The sequence below is a fragment of the Archocentrus centrarchus genome, chromosome 21 (assembly GCF_007364275.1).
Source record: "Archocentrus centrarchus isolate MPI-CPG fArcCen1 chromosome 21, fArcCen1, whole genome shotgun sequence".
Taxonomy (NCBI): Eukaryota; Metazoa; Chordata; class Actinopteri; order Cichliformes; family Cichlidae; genus Archocentrus; species Archocentrus centrarchus.
The window spans coordinates 7,543,078-7,556,528 of NC_044366.1; the positions used below are offsets into that span (position 1 = coordinate 7,543,078).

Here is a 13,451-nt window from a genome sequence, read left to right on the forward strand (position 1 = left end):
AAAGCTCAAAAAACAAACAGCAAAACCTGATCAGCTACACACGTCTAACAAAATACATTTTGAACAACTTACAAAATGAACATGTATAAACATTATTCCTGTATACACAACATAAGAAAAACAGTGAGAAGTCCCTCATATTCTTAATCATACAATATCACAGTCTGCTGAGCAGGAAAGATGTCGTGTTGACCCTTGAAATAGTTTGACAAGAAAAACAAATCTTTGTCCGTTTACTGAAGCTTTCAGCTGCATTTCAATTCAATGTCTCATCATCAGTAGATGAAGTTTGCTCAGCTGTCGCCTCAGTGGACCTTAAGCTTGGGTTCAAACTGTTATAACAGTTAGGGTGTACTCACACACGTCTTCAACACTCCACTGCTGGCCTGCACTCAACCTGTGCTTCACAATGTGGGCTCAGTTAGTCTCTGTAGCTCAGCTCCTCTCTCTACACCATTTTTAAACTCTCTCTTGCAGAGCACAAGGAGATTCATGATTTTATGCATCTTGTAGTTGAATTTTAAAGTGGTGGCACGCCATCTATGAAGTGCTTAACAGTGATTTTCACAGAGGCAGCTGTCATTGAACAAGTGCAGGAGTTAAGTACTTGGGCTTGATTAGTGGTCACACGACATGTATAACATACTGGAGTCCAGCTGAAGTGGGATTGGGCCAGGGGGCGATTCATTTAACCCTGCCGGGGCGCAGCATGCAGCGGTCATACTGATTAGATAAACACATAAATTGGGGTCAAACATACTCTGTCATGGTACAGATCATTTATAGTGAGTACACCCTTGGTGAACATCTTTAATCAAGGGTTTCATATACAGTGGGGAAATTTTCAATCTTTAATGACATGACTTTATAGAAGTGTTTATCTTAAATAGTGTATTACCCATAGGCTGTATTTATACGATGAACAATATCTTCCATATTAGAAAAATAAGCCAACTGAAGTGCCTTAATCTGCATTCTTTCTAATGGCCAGCAGGAGGCGACTACTGCCAAAAAACCAAACCAAACAAAACAGATACTAAATTATAAGGACACACAGATGTAGAAGACAGTGGGGAAAACAGATCTCATTAAACACTTTAATATGAACAAATACCTAATTTTACATCTTATGTAATAAAACATAATGTTTATTTTATAAATTTTGGTCCCTGTTATTCTCCAGAAGGACCATAAAGAGGAAAATGACAGATCTGCCTCGTTCTCATGACATCCAGTTTAAAAACAGAAGACAGTAACAGTGGACAGGCTCAAGGGTCCAAAATGTGATTTCATAACAGGTGACATCAGGATAGCTTTGTCCATCTTCTATATACACTCTGTGACACTACCAGTCTTTCATTTACATTAAAATAATGATTTGACAGCACAACATAGTTACAGATTTTTCTAAAGACAACAGGAAGTCTTCAAAGTCTTTTTTGGATGTCAGCACGTGATCCATTTCAGCCGTGTAATTGACGAATGTCTCTGAATGTCTATAAAACTGTTGCACCCATGAAAAATATAGACATTGCACCCTCTGAATATTTTGCCACATCAACAGCAGGCTGTTGGAAACTAAACACATTATTTGATATTGACAGAAGTAACCAATGAAAACAAACCATTTAACAGGTTGACACAGGACTACACTGGACTGATGCTACATTCAAGGAATATTTTTGTACCCTGTTGCTGAACCTGCTGCACAACATTAAAAAATACGAGAAAGCTAGCATAGAGATAAGAGAGAATGAGGTGAGGGTTTATTGGGACAGGTTATTGATAATGTTTGGCTTTTCCATAATGACATCTGATACAGTACGTCTTCAAAAGCAGCTGCTCACGTTAGCAACACTCTGGCTGAGTGAAATAAATGTGGCACATCTGGACTTCAGTGTTGATTATATTACTTAGATTAATAGTGCTCATACCATTATAAAGTGCCAGTGCACACATTATATATCCAGTGTGAACATTTTGAGACAGTAACTCCTTTCTGGCATTAGTAGCTGCCCTTTGTCTTCTAAACCTGCTCAGACCTCAGGTTCTGTCTTCAGCTATGCTAATTATAGGACAGCTGTTATGAATATATGGCTAATACACCCTGCACACTAAAGCCATCAACACAGTTTCTCTCAGTTGGTCCCTGACTTGAACAGCTTCACATCACCTCGCACCCTCATTCAGCGTCACAAAAACAAAACCCGATCTCTGCTTTCACACAAACAGAAACACAGTGCACACTCACTCTGTGCATTCGGCTATCTCTGTGCCGTCTACGAGCAGCGTGTGAATGATGCCGTCTCGCCTCTTCCCGCTGCTCACAGCTTTCACGCAGCAGTTGTGGTCCCCGAGTGTGAAATGCGTCTCTGTACCATCGTCCACAAACTCGCCCTGCAGGCGCAAATCGCACGTGTGTGAACAAAGAAAGCAAGCGTCCCGTTCCAAATTCAAATGTTCAGCTGTTCTGATAAAAAAAAAAAAAAAAGAGTGTATTTCTTTTGATTCTAACGTCTACATTCTTAAATTAAGTGATGCATCTTTTATTGCAGGAGTTCTCAAACAGAAACCAGTTAAAATCCTTTCAATGAATCTATGATTTATACCATCTTGCAGACCCCTTAGCTCTGGGCTGCAGACCAATAGGGGTCCCTGGATTCCAAATTGAGAACCACTGCTTTAATAACAATCTATATAGTGTCACTGGTGTTATACTTACTGCAGTCTCAATCTTTTGTCCATTGCACCACACATCCATGGTGTCTTTCTCTGAAAGTACACAGATGTGGATTTAATTTAAAAAAAAAAAGAAAAGAAAAAAGTATTAAGTAAGATGACAAACACACAGCTTCCACACAGTGAGAGCAGGCGAGTGACCAGCTTTGAGTCTAATGATGCTGGGTGTTGGAATGAGAAAGTTTATCTGATCATCTTGTGGTTTCCTAAAGCAACAAAGCCAGTACTGCCCCAACTCATATCTATTCTGCATATTCAATCACTTATAGGTGGTTTCCTGTAGACTAAGAGCCAGATTTATGTTGTGCACCAGCACAATACCCTTTTTTTGACATAAAAAAATACAAAACATAGTTGACATTTATTAAAGATGCAAACTATTCAATTTTGTGACTGAAAGGCAAAGTTTTGCAGCTGGCCTTACTCGTGCATGTATTTGTAGGAGTTTCACTTTCACAGCGCAGAACTCGTGTAAACGAATCACACAAATGTCATTTACTCAGGTTTGTAGCATGCAATCTACTGAAACCTGCACAGATTGTAACAGCAAAAAATGAATGCCTCATTTTGCTCCTGATGGGCTCATTTACTTGGGATAACGGCGGAGATGTTGTCAGAACCCATTACTGGTGGAGATGCATGTATCAAAGCCAGAGGTGTTAAGAGTACAGACATCCTTTACTTAAGTAGAAGTACAGATACTTGTGATAAAAAATACTCTGGTAAAAGTTGAAGCACTGATTCAACTTCTTTACTCAAGTAAAAGTGAAAAAGTACAGGCTCTGAAATGTACTTGAAGTAAGAAAGTAAAAAATAGCTCTTTGGAGCACATTTCTGCCATCTATTTTTGTGCTATAATAATAATAATAAAATAATGTTAGTACACAGAAATACAGAAGATGGTTTGTTTTTACTTTCCCTCCAAACCTAAACAGAAAGATAAGTACAGTCAGGGGTTTATGTGGGAGGTGGGGGAGATCAGCATCAGCAGCTTAAATAAAGTAACGAGCCTCTTTAGAAAATGTAAGGAGGAGAAAGTGCAGATATTTGTGTAGAAATGTGGGGAGTAAAAGTAAAAAGTTGTCAGAAAAAGAAATACTCAAGTAAAGTACAGATACCTCTACTTGAGTACAGTAACTAAGTATTGTATTTGCTATACAATGAAAACATCTTCAGACCTGAAGTGTGTTAGATACACCATACAGGTCAGCTGTTGTACAGACTTCAGGTTAGTTTGAATAAAGCTTTCAGATTTATCCAGATATCACACATTTATCCACACGCTGTTCCCAACAGTTCCTAACAAGACGTCCTTATATCGGAAACACTGATCTCACTGATCTGAATTCCCAGAGAGAAACCTGGGTAGACTATGTGCACCCTCAGTGGATTTGTTTGTTTTAGACCTACTACTATGTTTGCTCTTCCTGTACAAATAATACCCACGTGGAGCTGTTAACACCTTTTATCTATCAAATCTATCTAAATCAATCTTTTATTTCCTGTTTTTTTGAAGGTATGAACTGAACGGTGGTTGTGGTGAATTGTTACACACCTTATAAGCAACCTTATTTTCACATATATAATAATGTATAACAGTTGTACATGTAAGAAGACAGTAGTTATTATGCATGCACAATCATTTAATTTGAAACGATATATAAAATAATGTAAAAATTATTAAGAGGTTCTCAGAACAGCTAACGCTTCATTTACAGCTCTGCTCTGAATCCCAGAGCAACGTCCTTGCTCGCGTTCATCTTTGTGCGCTGATGTGTCTGCATTCATCTGCCTGTTCATGTTGAACTCAGAGCTGATACAGACACTTTTACTGAATGCAGGGAAGAGAAAAGACTTCAGAATAAAGAATCGTGTCTGCACTGGCAGAACACTGGCTCCCACACAGCAAATGAGCACGTGAGATATAATTACAGCCTATTAGATGTTTCACAGAAGTATTATCTGTGTCTTTGTCTATTTTTAGTTTTTTTTTTTTTTTTACAGAAAAGAATAAAACACATAAAGTTCCCACCAGTAAAATTTAAGAGCATGATTCCTGCTCAGTTTCTGTGGGTGGGGGGAAAACCTGCTCCAACAAAGCTTTTCGGCATCGGCGTCTGAACACAGAGCAGAAAGAAGAAAATAAAAAGGTTTGCTGAGGTGAGCAAAGGCTTCACTGCAATGAGTCTGATGCCACTGCAATGCACAGCTATCAGAAAAACAGGCAAGCAGCACTGATAAAAGGAGCTGATAATCAAGCACACATTTCCGATGAATTAAAGAGGTACATTTTCTACAGTACTGTCTGGGCTGCTCAGCTGTGATAAAAACCCTAATCACAATTATTTAGATCAATATTAGGATAATGCATAACTAGACATTTGCAAACTTCCATTTGTTTAACTTTTAATGAAAAGCCTGTGGGTATTTATTGTTTCTTGCCAGACTCCTTTGAACAAAGTCTGATGCATGAACCACCTCAACAGGCTTTCGATGTGAATGAGGAGTGGCTCTGCTCTGAGCCTCTCCTGGATGACCGAGCTCCTCGCTGTGTCTCTGAGGATGTGCCCAGACACCCTTTGGAGAAAGCTCATTTCTCATGTTTACCACAACAAACCAGAATAGCATCACTTTACTGTTGTAGGTATGATTTTTACAATGACCTCCACAGGACATTTATTCCTTCAGATGATGAAGTTAAAAAAATGTGACAACATAAACTTTTTTAAAAGTACGCTGTGATCTTGATTAACATGTCCAAGCTAGGTTTGCCTCTCTAAAACCACAAAGGGGCAACATCTGAGGATTTTAGTTTTGCAAGTTATTAAAATCCCCAGATGTAAATCAACAATTTTACCGAAAGCTTTTCTGACAGAGTGTTATTATAGACCACACCATTTCTACCAGTATAGTTACATATTTGCAGTCTATTCTTACTGGGATATGTCAGCTGTAAGAGCAGACAATGTACAGTGGTTCTTTTGCGACGTGTGCTTTCAAGGCAGTTTGCCACTTGATCCACTGTAAGCGGTGCAATTATAAGAAGGATTAACTCGCCCAGATCACAGAGATGGCTGTATATGGCGTGAGCTTAGAGTAGTTAAAGAGCTTAGGCTCAGCTCCTGCATAATATTAGAGGGTAGTTCTGAAGAGGCATAAATCACACTGTGCTAAGTATCAGGAAATTACCCATCCTGACTGAACATATTGATGAAACTGTATGTAACTGAAACTGCATGTGTCTTGGATATATATATTTGTGTTTTACAGCTTATTTAATAGTGTGTGTGTTTCTATTATGAGAACAGTGTTTTTGTGTTAAGGAGAACATTTTAAGGTGGAATCACTGTTACGGTAACTGGGAGACGAGATGCTTTTATCCAGACTGAGTCACATCGCTGCTTTGTATTAATACCAGAAATTTTGAATATATAGCTTTTCTGTATGAATAAAGAATCGTGGTAATAAAACGGCACAATAACAAGAGGAACAGGACAGGAGGTGAATGATACAAAAACTGAGAGGATCTCACCCAGGACAACTCTGCAGTCAATGCCGTCCAGGTTGAGCAGCCAGGTGCTGGTGACCTTTGACCTGTTCTCCATGTACTTCTTCAGGCTCTTCCCGTTGATCTCCAGGGTGTACTCATAGGCAAAGCCGCTGACTGCATCGATATTGATGGTTGCTTTGGTGTCTGAGCTGCCCACATTGAAAGTCTCCTTCCCCACCAGTTTGAACATCCAATCCCGTCGCAGTACCTCCTGTAGCATAAATCACAGATCTCACAAACACTGACTCAGACTGCTATAGTAAAACAGCTCCAGTGTCTCCCTGGCTAACTGTATGACTGCTCACCTTTCCATCCACGTAGATGACCCTCTTTCCAGTGGTGGTCCCGTGTTCAAACTCGATTCTGTGGACTCCATCACTCAGCGCCACCTCCCACACTCCAGCGAGATCATTAGACATCCTGAGTCCTTCAGAACCTGCTGGAGACGAACAGGAACCAAACTACAGCATCAAACGAAGCGCAGGATAGCTAACACACTGAGCTAACCCTTGGCTGGCATTAAATAAAAATAAACCTAATAATGTTCATGTCTGCGCAGCTCTTAGCCTAGCGCCACTAACGCGCCCCGCTGCCTCAGTACAACAACTACACCGTGTGGTGTTAAAACATTAACAATGAGTTATACTCGTGACAGAAACACAGCTAAGGATAATTGTTACATTATTACTGTTTGTTGCACCCAAACTTCCGGTTTCAGGGATGCTCTTTCAAAATAAAAGCCAGCAACGTGTAAAGCAGGGGCGTCAAATATAAACGGTAACAATCAGGCTCATTGTCCTCTCCAAAGTGTGATAATTACAAATAAGTCATTAATTACTCACATTTTTAAAATAAAATGCCTGCTATCTGTTTTGTGGTGATGTCAGTCCTACCACACACGAGTGAAAATAAAGATAAAGATAAAAAAAAGTTTTGTTTGACCCATATTTGAGAAATATACTTGTTACAGCAGTATAAATAATTTTTTAAAAAGCATTATAAAATGAAAAAGAGCAAATGCCTGGAAGTTAAACTATTTCTAGATATGGACAATATCATATTTTTTTATTAAATCCAATCTTTGAAGGTTTTGTGCCATTTCTGCTTTTTTTTTTTTTTTTTAAGACATCTCAGGCTGTTCATTAACTGTTTTTCTAAAAGGATAACCCATTTAATAACACTGGTCAAAAGAAATAGGTGAAATTAACTAATAAAAAAGACACTTACTTAGTATAATCCTAAAAGTTTTTATTTAAATACTAGTCCAGATTGATTATAATTATTATTATTAGAGAGGCTCCATAATGTCTCATTGTGGCTGAAAACTGGGAGGAGATACAAATCCCTGTGGTATTTGTGTCACGATGGGCATCTATCTGGGCCAAATGTGGATCAATCTGCTGCGATTACCCCTTGTGAATAATAGAGCAGCTGAAAGTTTGTTATTAATATACGAACTATTAAATTTATGCCTAATGGTTGGCAAGAGAAAATTTTTAAAATAAAGTTGGGGCAAAATGTGTTAATAACAAACTGTCTTCATAACAAAGCATTTAATAACAGATGAACTCTGTCCAGTACTCCATGATGAGGAGCCTTTAAACCAACTCACATAAATCAGCAGTAATCAGCATTTACATACATGCTTTTTTTTGTTGTTGTTGTTGTTGTTTACTGCAATTTTTGTTTACAGTAAAACATTGGCGTGTAATTCTAACAAATAATTTTCCACATCAGTGTTTTCTATTATTTATTCCCCACGTGATATTAAGAGATGAAAAAAAAATGCTCTAAAGAAGTTTCATCTTAAACCAAAGAGGGAAAATTAAGGCATGTTGTGAGTAACAATAAACTGTGTTGGCTGGTTATACTCTTACAGTGTTCTAGCGTTTGAAGGCGTTAGACTCAGACGCCTCTTTCGAGACACTGGAATTTTATTTTGAAAATAAAGCGGAAGCACTCCTCCATCCGTGAAGAACTGCTGCAGTTTTAATAATATTCTGTGGCTCCAACCGCTAACACTCTCTCACAAAGGATAACGTCAAACCTTATCTCAGGAATATCGTCCACCATTATTCACTGATATTACCTTAATGGTCCTGAAATACTCCCTCAAGCTCCGCGGTGCTTGAAAATGGTTCAGCAGGCCACTTCAACGCAGTTTATGGAAGGCACCTAGCTACCGTGCACAACCTACAGATGAGCCGCGACTATGCTGTTACTATGGTAACATCGTGTCGGCCTACGCGCAGGCTTCTCTCCGCCCACCCCGGAAGTGGCAGGGCAATCCCAGATGTGTTTTGTAGGAACATATGCTGAACTATTGAGATTTCTTCAAGCAGTCTTTGGGTATCGTTTGTCCAGGATCTTCTTTGGATGTTGGCCGCCTTTTGTTCTCTATAAAGATGATCCCACCCTGCTTCAATAATGTAGAGGTCCGGGCTCGCCAGTCCATGACGGACAGTGATTCACTGTGTGTTTTTCTGTCCAGGAGTGCTGTCACTCCATTGGCGCTGTGTTTGGGATCATTGTCTTGCTAAAATAGTATAAAGCACACCCACAAAAGGACAATAACACAGAGAAACCCCACCAGTAAAAACGACCCCCTATGAGCAAGTACATGGCAACAGTGGGAAGGAAAAACTCCCTTTTAACAGAAAGAAACCTCCAGCACAACCAGGCTCAGGGAGGGGCAGTCATCTGCCGCGACCGGTTGGGCTGAAGGGAGAGAAAAAAAAGACATGCTGTGGAAGAGAGCCAGAGATTAATAACAATTAATATTAAATGCAGAGTGGAGTATAAACAAAGTAAATAAGGTGAATGAAAAGAAACAGTGCATTATGGGAACCCCCCAGCAGCCTAGGCCTATAGCAGCATAACTAAGGGCTGGTTCAGGATCACCTGATCCAGCCCTAACTGTAAGCTTGATCATAAAGGAAAGTTTTAAGCCTAATCTTAAAAATAGAGAGGGTGTCTGTCTCCCGAATCCAAGCTGGAAGCTGGTTCCACAGAAGAGGGGTCTGAAAGCTGAAGGCTCTGCCTCCCATTCTACTCTTAAGTATCCTAGGAACCACAAGTAAGCCAGCAGTCTGAGAGCAAAGTGCTCTGTTGGGGTGATATGGTACTATGAGGTCTTTAAGATAAGATGGGGCCTGATTATTCAAGACCTTGTATGTGAGAAAAGAATTTTAAATTCTATTCTAGATTTAACAGGGAGCCAATGAAGAGAAGCCAATATGGGAGAAATCTGCTCTCTCTTTCTAGTCCCTGTCAGTACTCTAGCTGCAGCATTTTGGATCAGCTGAAGGCTTTTCAGGGAGCTTTTAGGACAGCCTGATAATAATGAATTATAATAGTCCACCCTAGAAGTAATAAATGCCTGAATTAGCTTTTCAGCATCACTCTGAGAAAGGATGTTTCTAATTTTAGAAATATTGCACAAATGCACAAAAGTGGTCCTACATATTTGTTTAATATGTGCATTGAAGGACATATCCTGGTCAAAAATGACTCCAAGATTTCTCACAGTGTTACTGGAGGCCAAAGTAATGCCATCCGGAGTAAGTATCTGGTTAGACACCATGTTTCTAAGATTTGTGGGGCCGAGTACAAGAACTTCAGTTTTATCTGAATTTAGAAGCAGGAATTTAGAGGTCATATATATATTCCTTTATTCCTTTACTAGAAAAAAATCTGAGTATTTTTAACTTTTATTTCTGATTGCATTAACCTTATTATGAACATTATTTAGGGGATCTGCCACATGAGGAAATTTTAAGAATTAAACACCTACTTTTCTGCATATTGATGCGATTTTGTGTACCAGTTTGTACCTTTTCAGTTTATGTGCCAAATGCTGATGAATCATGATGAAAATATCTAAATATACTGCAATAAAACTGATGATCCAGTTTCTAGTGCTTTGGTTCCTCTTTCAGTGTTCCTTCCTCAGTGTATCTGCCTCTTACTTCCTGTTTTTGTTTGCTAGTCCTTTGTATATATGCTTTGTTTTCAGTTTTGCTTCCCTTGTCTTGATAGGTTTATTCAGTTCACCTGTACTCCTCTGCTGTGTAAATATTCATTGTGTATATATTGCCTGCGTTTCCTCTTGCCCCCTATCAAGTTGTTCATCCCTCTGGGTAGTGTGTTTCTTGTTTTTCTGAGTTGCCAGTTTCTAGGATTACTTTACCCAGGAAAGCTTTTCTTGGTGTTTAGCACTTATTGTGAAAACTTACCAATAATACACTAGTATTCATATTTTTTTTCTGTTGTTTCTGTCCCCTCGTGTGTGTGTTTGTGTGTGTGGGATTCAGAGTGTAAAGGGTTCATATTAGGCTGCTTTATCTTTTGCCATCAGTTTATAATAATTACCTGTGTTTTGAAATGACTGTTATCTGTTCCCCTTGACTATGATACCAAGACTGACCAAAATTAAAATGTCAGGCAAGATCATCTTGAGATTAGTAAGAGATATGCAACAACCCCTCTAAAGATCAAAAACAGTGCCTCACTTCTTGCATTAAAAATTTCCTAATATGGGGCCTTCATGTGTGTGCTTTTTTCCTTGGTTCTGATATATTTGTGTGTGTGTGTGTGTGTGTGTGTGTGTGTGTGTGTGTGTGTGTGTGTGTGTGTGTGTGTGTGTGTGTGTGTGTGTGTGTGTGTGTGTTTATAATACCTTGTGGGGACAATTTTCCTGACATATACTACGTTGTGGGGACCAATTGCTCCTTGTGGGGACTGGAACCTTGTCCCCACAAGGGGAAACCCTGTTTTTGGGTCAGGGGTCAGAGTTAGGGCTAAGGTATGAATTGAGTTTAGGTTAGGGTTAGGGTTAGGTATGTGATGGTTAGGGTTAGGAAAAGGGTAAAGGTAAGGTTTAGGCTGTAGAAATGAATGGAAGTCAATGGAAATTCCCCACAAAGATAGCAAAACACACTTGTGTGTGTGTGTGTGTGTGTGTGTGTGTGTGTGTGTGTGTGTGTGTGTGTGTGTGTGTGTGTGTGTGTGTGTGTGTGTGTGTGTGTTGGGGTGTCCTCTCCACAAGCATTTGCACAAAGGCACACTTTGTAGTTTTGCCTCTGCACACCACCTCTGTGGATTTTAAATCAAATCCAAATGCTGCTTATTTGTGTCAACTTTTAGTGTCAAAATGATCCATTGTTGAATAAATAAAACAGGACTTAGACACATTTCTTATTGGTCCTGAGGCAGAATGCATGCAGTCTATTAATTAAAGGAAGTGTCCGCTGCATATAAAGGCTCTGAAAGTGTGGCAACATCTTCAAGAACTGGATGAACTCTTGAACCAAAGCTACAAAATGCAGTTCATTCATTTATTTCTCTCTCTCTCTCTCTCTCTCTCTCTCTCTCTCTCTCTCTCTCTCTCTCTCTTTTTTAATCTTTGCATGAAAATATTTTGTGTCAAATTGAAAATTATTTCTAGCAGAAAACTTGATGCAACACTGATTCATGTATTTTAATATTTTTTTCATTAAATATTAGGCTGCTCAGGGGTTAAAGTTGGCAGTGTACTGTTGGTCAACTCTTCACTTGGTGACTCAAAAAAGAGCTCCATCTTCTGGAAGCCTTAGAGCTGATGATCATATGGGCCAACTCCAGTAACGATTTTGAATGGGGAGTCATATAAAACTGTGACACATTTACATGTGGTTGATTCTGTTATTAGACTACCCCATTACACCATGTTTTTTAAAACCCTTTAAATATCATCAGTGACTGTGAATGGTCAGAGATCCTGTCTATTAGAACGCTCATCAGGACACAGCCATAAACAGAAACATGACCACAGCACGAAGCGTGAGACGGCGTTTATTCATGTTCAGTTGCAGACAGAATTTGTCCAGTTTGTTTGAACAGAAACAACTTACTCTGCGTACATTGCATTTTGATAAACATATATTTAATAGTAATATAAAAATAAGCTTGAATAACAGATACATTTAATTTTGAAGCACAGTAAACTGCACATATGTTATGCAGTTTTAATTCTGAAGCGACACGTCATGTGTCATGTACATTCACACATGTTCACCTTCAGTTAAAAAAGGGTGGGGGAAAAAAAATGCAAATTAATGTGAGAAACAACCTGACTTATAAAGTACAATATTTTAAGATCCCTACACCGATTACAACAGACAGTTTCTACAGAGTTTCTATTACCTAAAAGAAAATTATTCATCAAAGAAAAGAAAAAAACAAGTTGTTTTGAAACAGAAGGCAGATTTCACCACTGCTTCTTCCTGTGTGTAAGATAATATCTGACTGAGACATTTTTTTCCCCCACTACTGCGTAGAATAAGGTTAAAAATTTTTACTGGACAGGATCAGAATAAAAAGCATAAGAGCAGTGCACTGGCACTGCTCCATTAAGAAGCACGCTAAAAATGCACCAAAACATTTTTTTGTGAATACTCAGAGCAGAAAAAACATTTATACACAACTTTTCTAGTTTTATTTACACTGCAAGTTACATCTACCATTTTCACACAGTCGTGCAGCTGATTTAGAATCACCAATTGCCTAACATGCATCTCTTTGGGAGGAAGATGAAGTGCCCAGGGGGAAAGCCACGCAGACACAAGAAGACTGTGCAAACTCCACTCAGAAAGGCTCCACCTGAGCCGGAGAGTGAAACCAAGAACTTTATTGCTATGAGGTGACAATGCTAACCACATTATCTGATTTCATTTTTAACTCAAACACCTGCTTTCTTTTTCTTCGAAGAGTGCACTGCGTGGGCTCAGTAATGATGATGATGATGACAAGTTTAGTTCAGAAAAAAAATACCCCTTTAAAACTGCTGTGAAACACCCAGCAGCACCTGCATGTTGTTATTTTTGCCCATCAGATTTTGTCCTATTGTCAATCTTTATCTTTATCTAGCTGGTTTTCTAGTTCATGTTTCCAGTATCGGTTCGTCACAATTCACACAATGTGCAAAAGCAGTGATGGAGTAATAAATGTGCATATCTTCATATTAATTTCCCTGAATTTTCTAAAAATTTGAGAGTGATGGTGTACATGTAGTTTGTATGAATTATTACTATAAAATTCACTTTGAGGGCATTTGACTAGTTGGGGGAGCAAATAAAAAAAGCCCACCATCTGAGCCTGTAAATAATCATCCATCAGGAGTTAT

The 13,451-nt window shown here is 38.9% G+C and overlaps 1 protein-coding gene across 3 annotated transcripts; it reads right to left on the reverse strand.

Moving 5' to 3' along the window:
• Nucleotides 1–1,083: 1,083 nt before the first annotated feature.
• On the reverse strand, nt 1,084–8,507 carry faima (Fas apoptotic inhibitory molecule a). 3 transcript variants are annotated; one of them, XM_030757476.1, is made up of 5 exons: nt 8,379–8,507; nt 6,595–6,725; nt 6,272–6,500; nt 2,723–2,772; nt 1,084–2,397 (listed from the first exon to the last, which is right to left on the reverse strand). In XM_030757476.1, exons 2-5 carry the CDS (start codon nt 6,706–6,708, stop codon nt 2,248–2,250), a joined length of 543 nt encoding a protein of 180 aa, XP_030613336.1. In that variant the 5' UTR covers nt 6,709–6,725; nt 8,379–8,507; the 3' UTR covers nt 1,084–2,247. The 3 variants fall into 3 exon arrangements, with proteins under 3 accessions (XP_030613336.1, XP_030613335.1, XP_030613337.1); XM_030757475.1 differs by having other exon boundaries at nt 6,595–6,728; nt 8,379–8,499; XM_030757477.1 differs by lacking the exon at nt 8,379–8,507 and adding an exon at nt 6,970–6,983.
• Between the last annotated feature and the right edge of the window lie 4,944 nt (nt 8,508–13,451).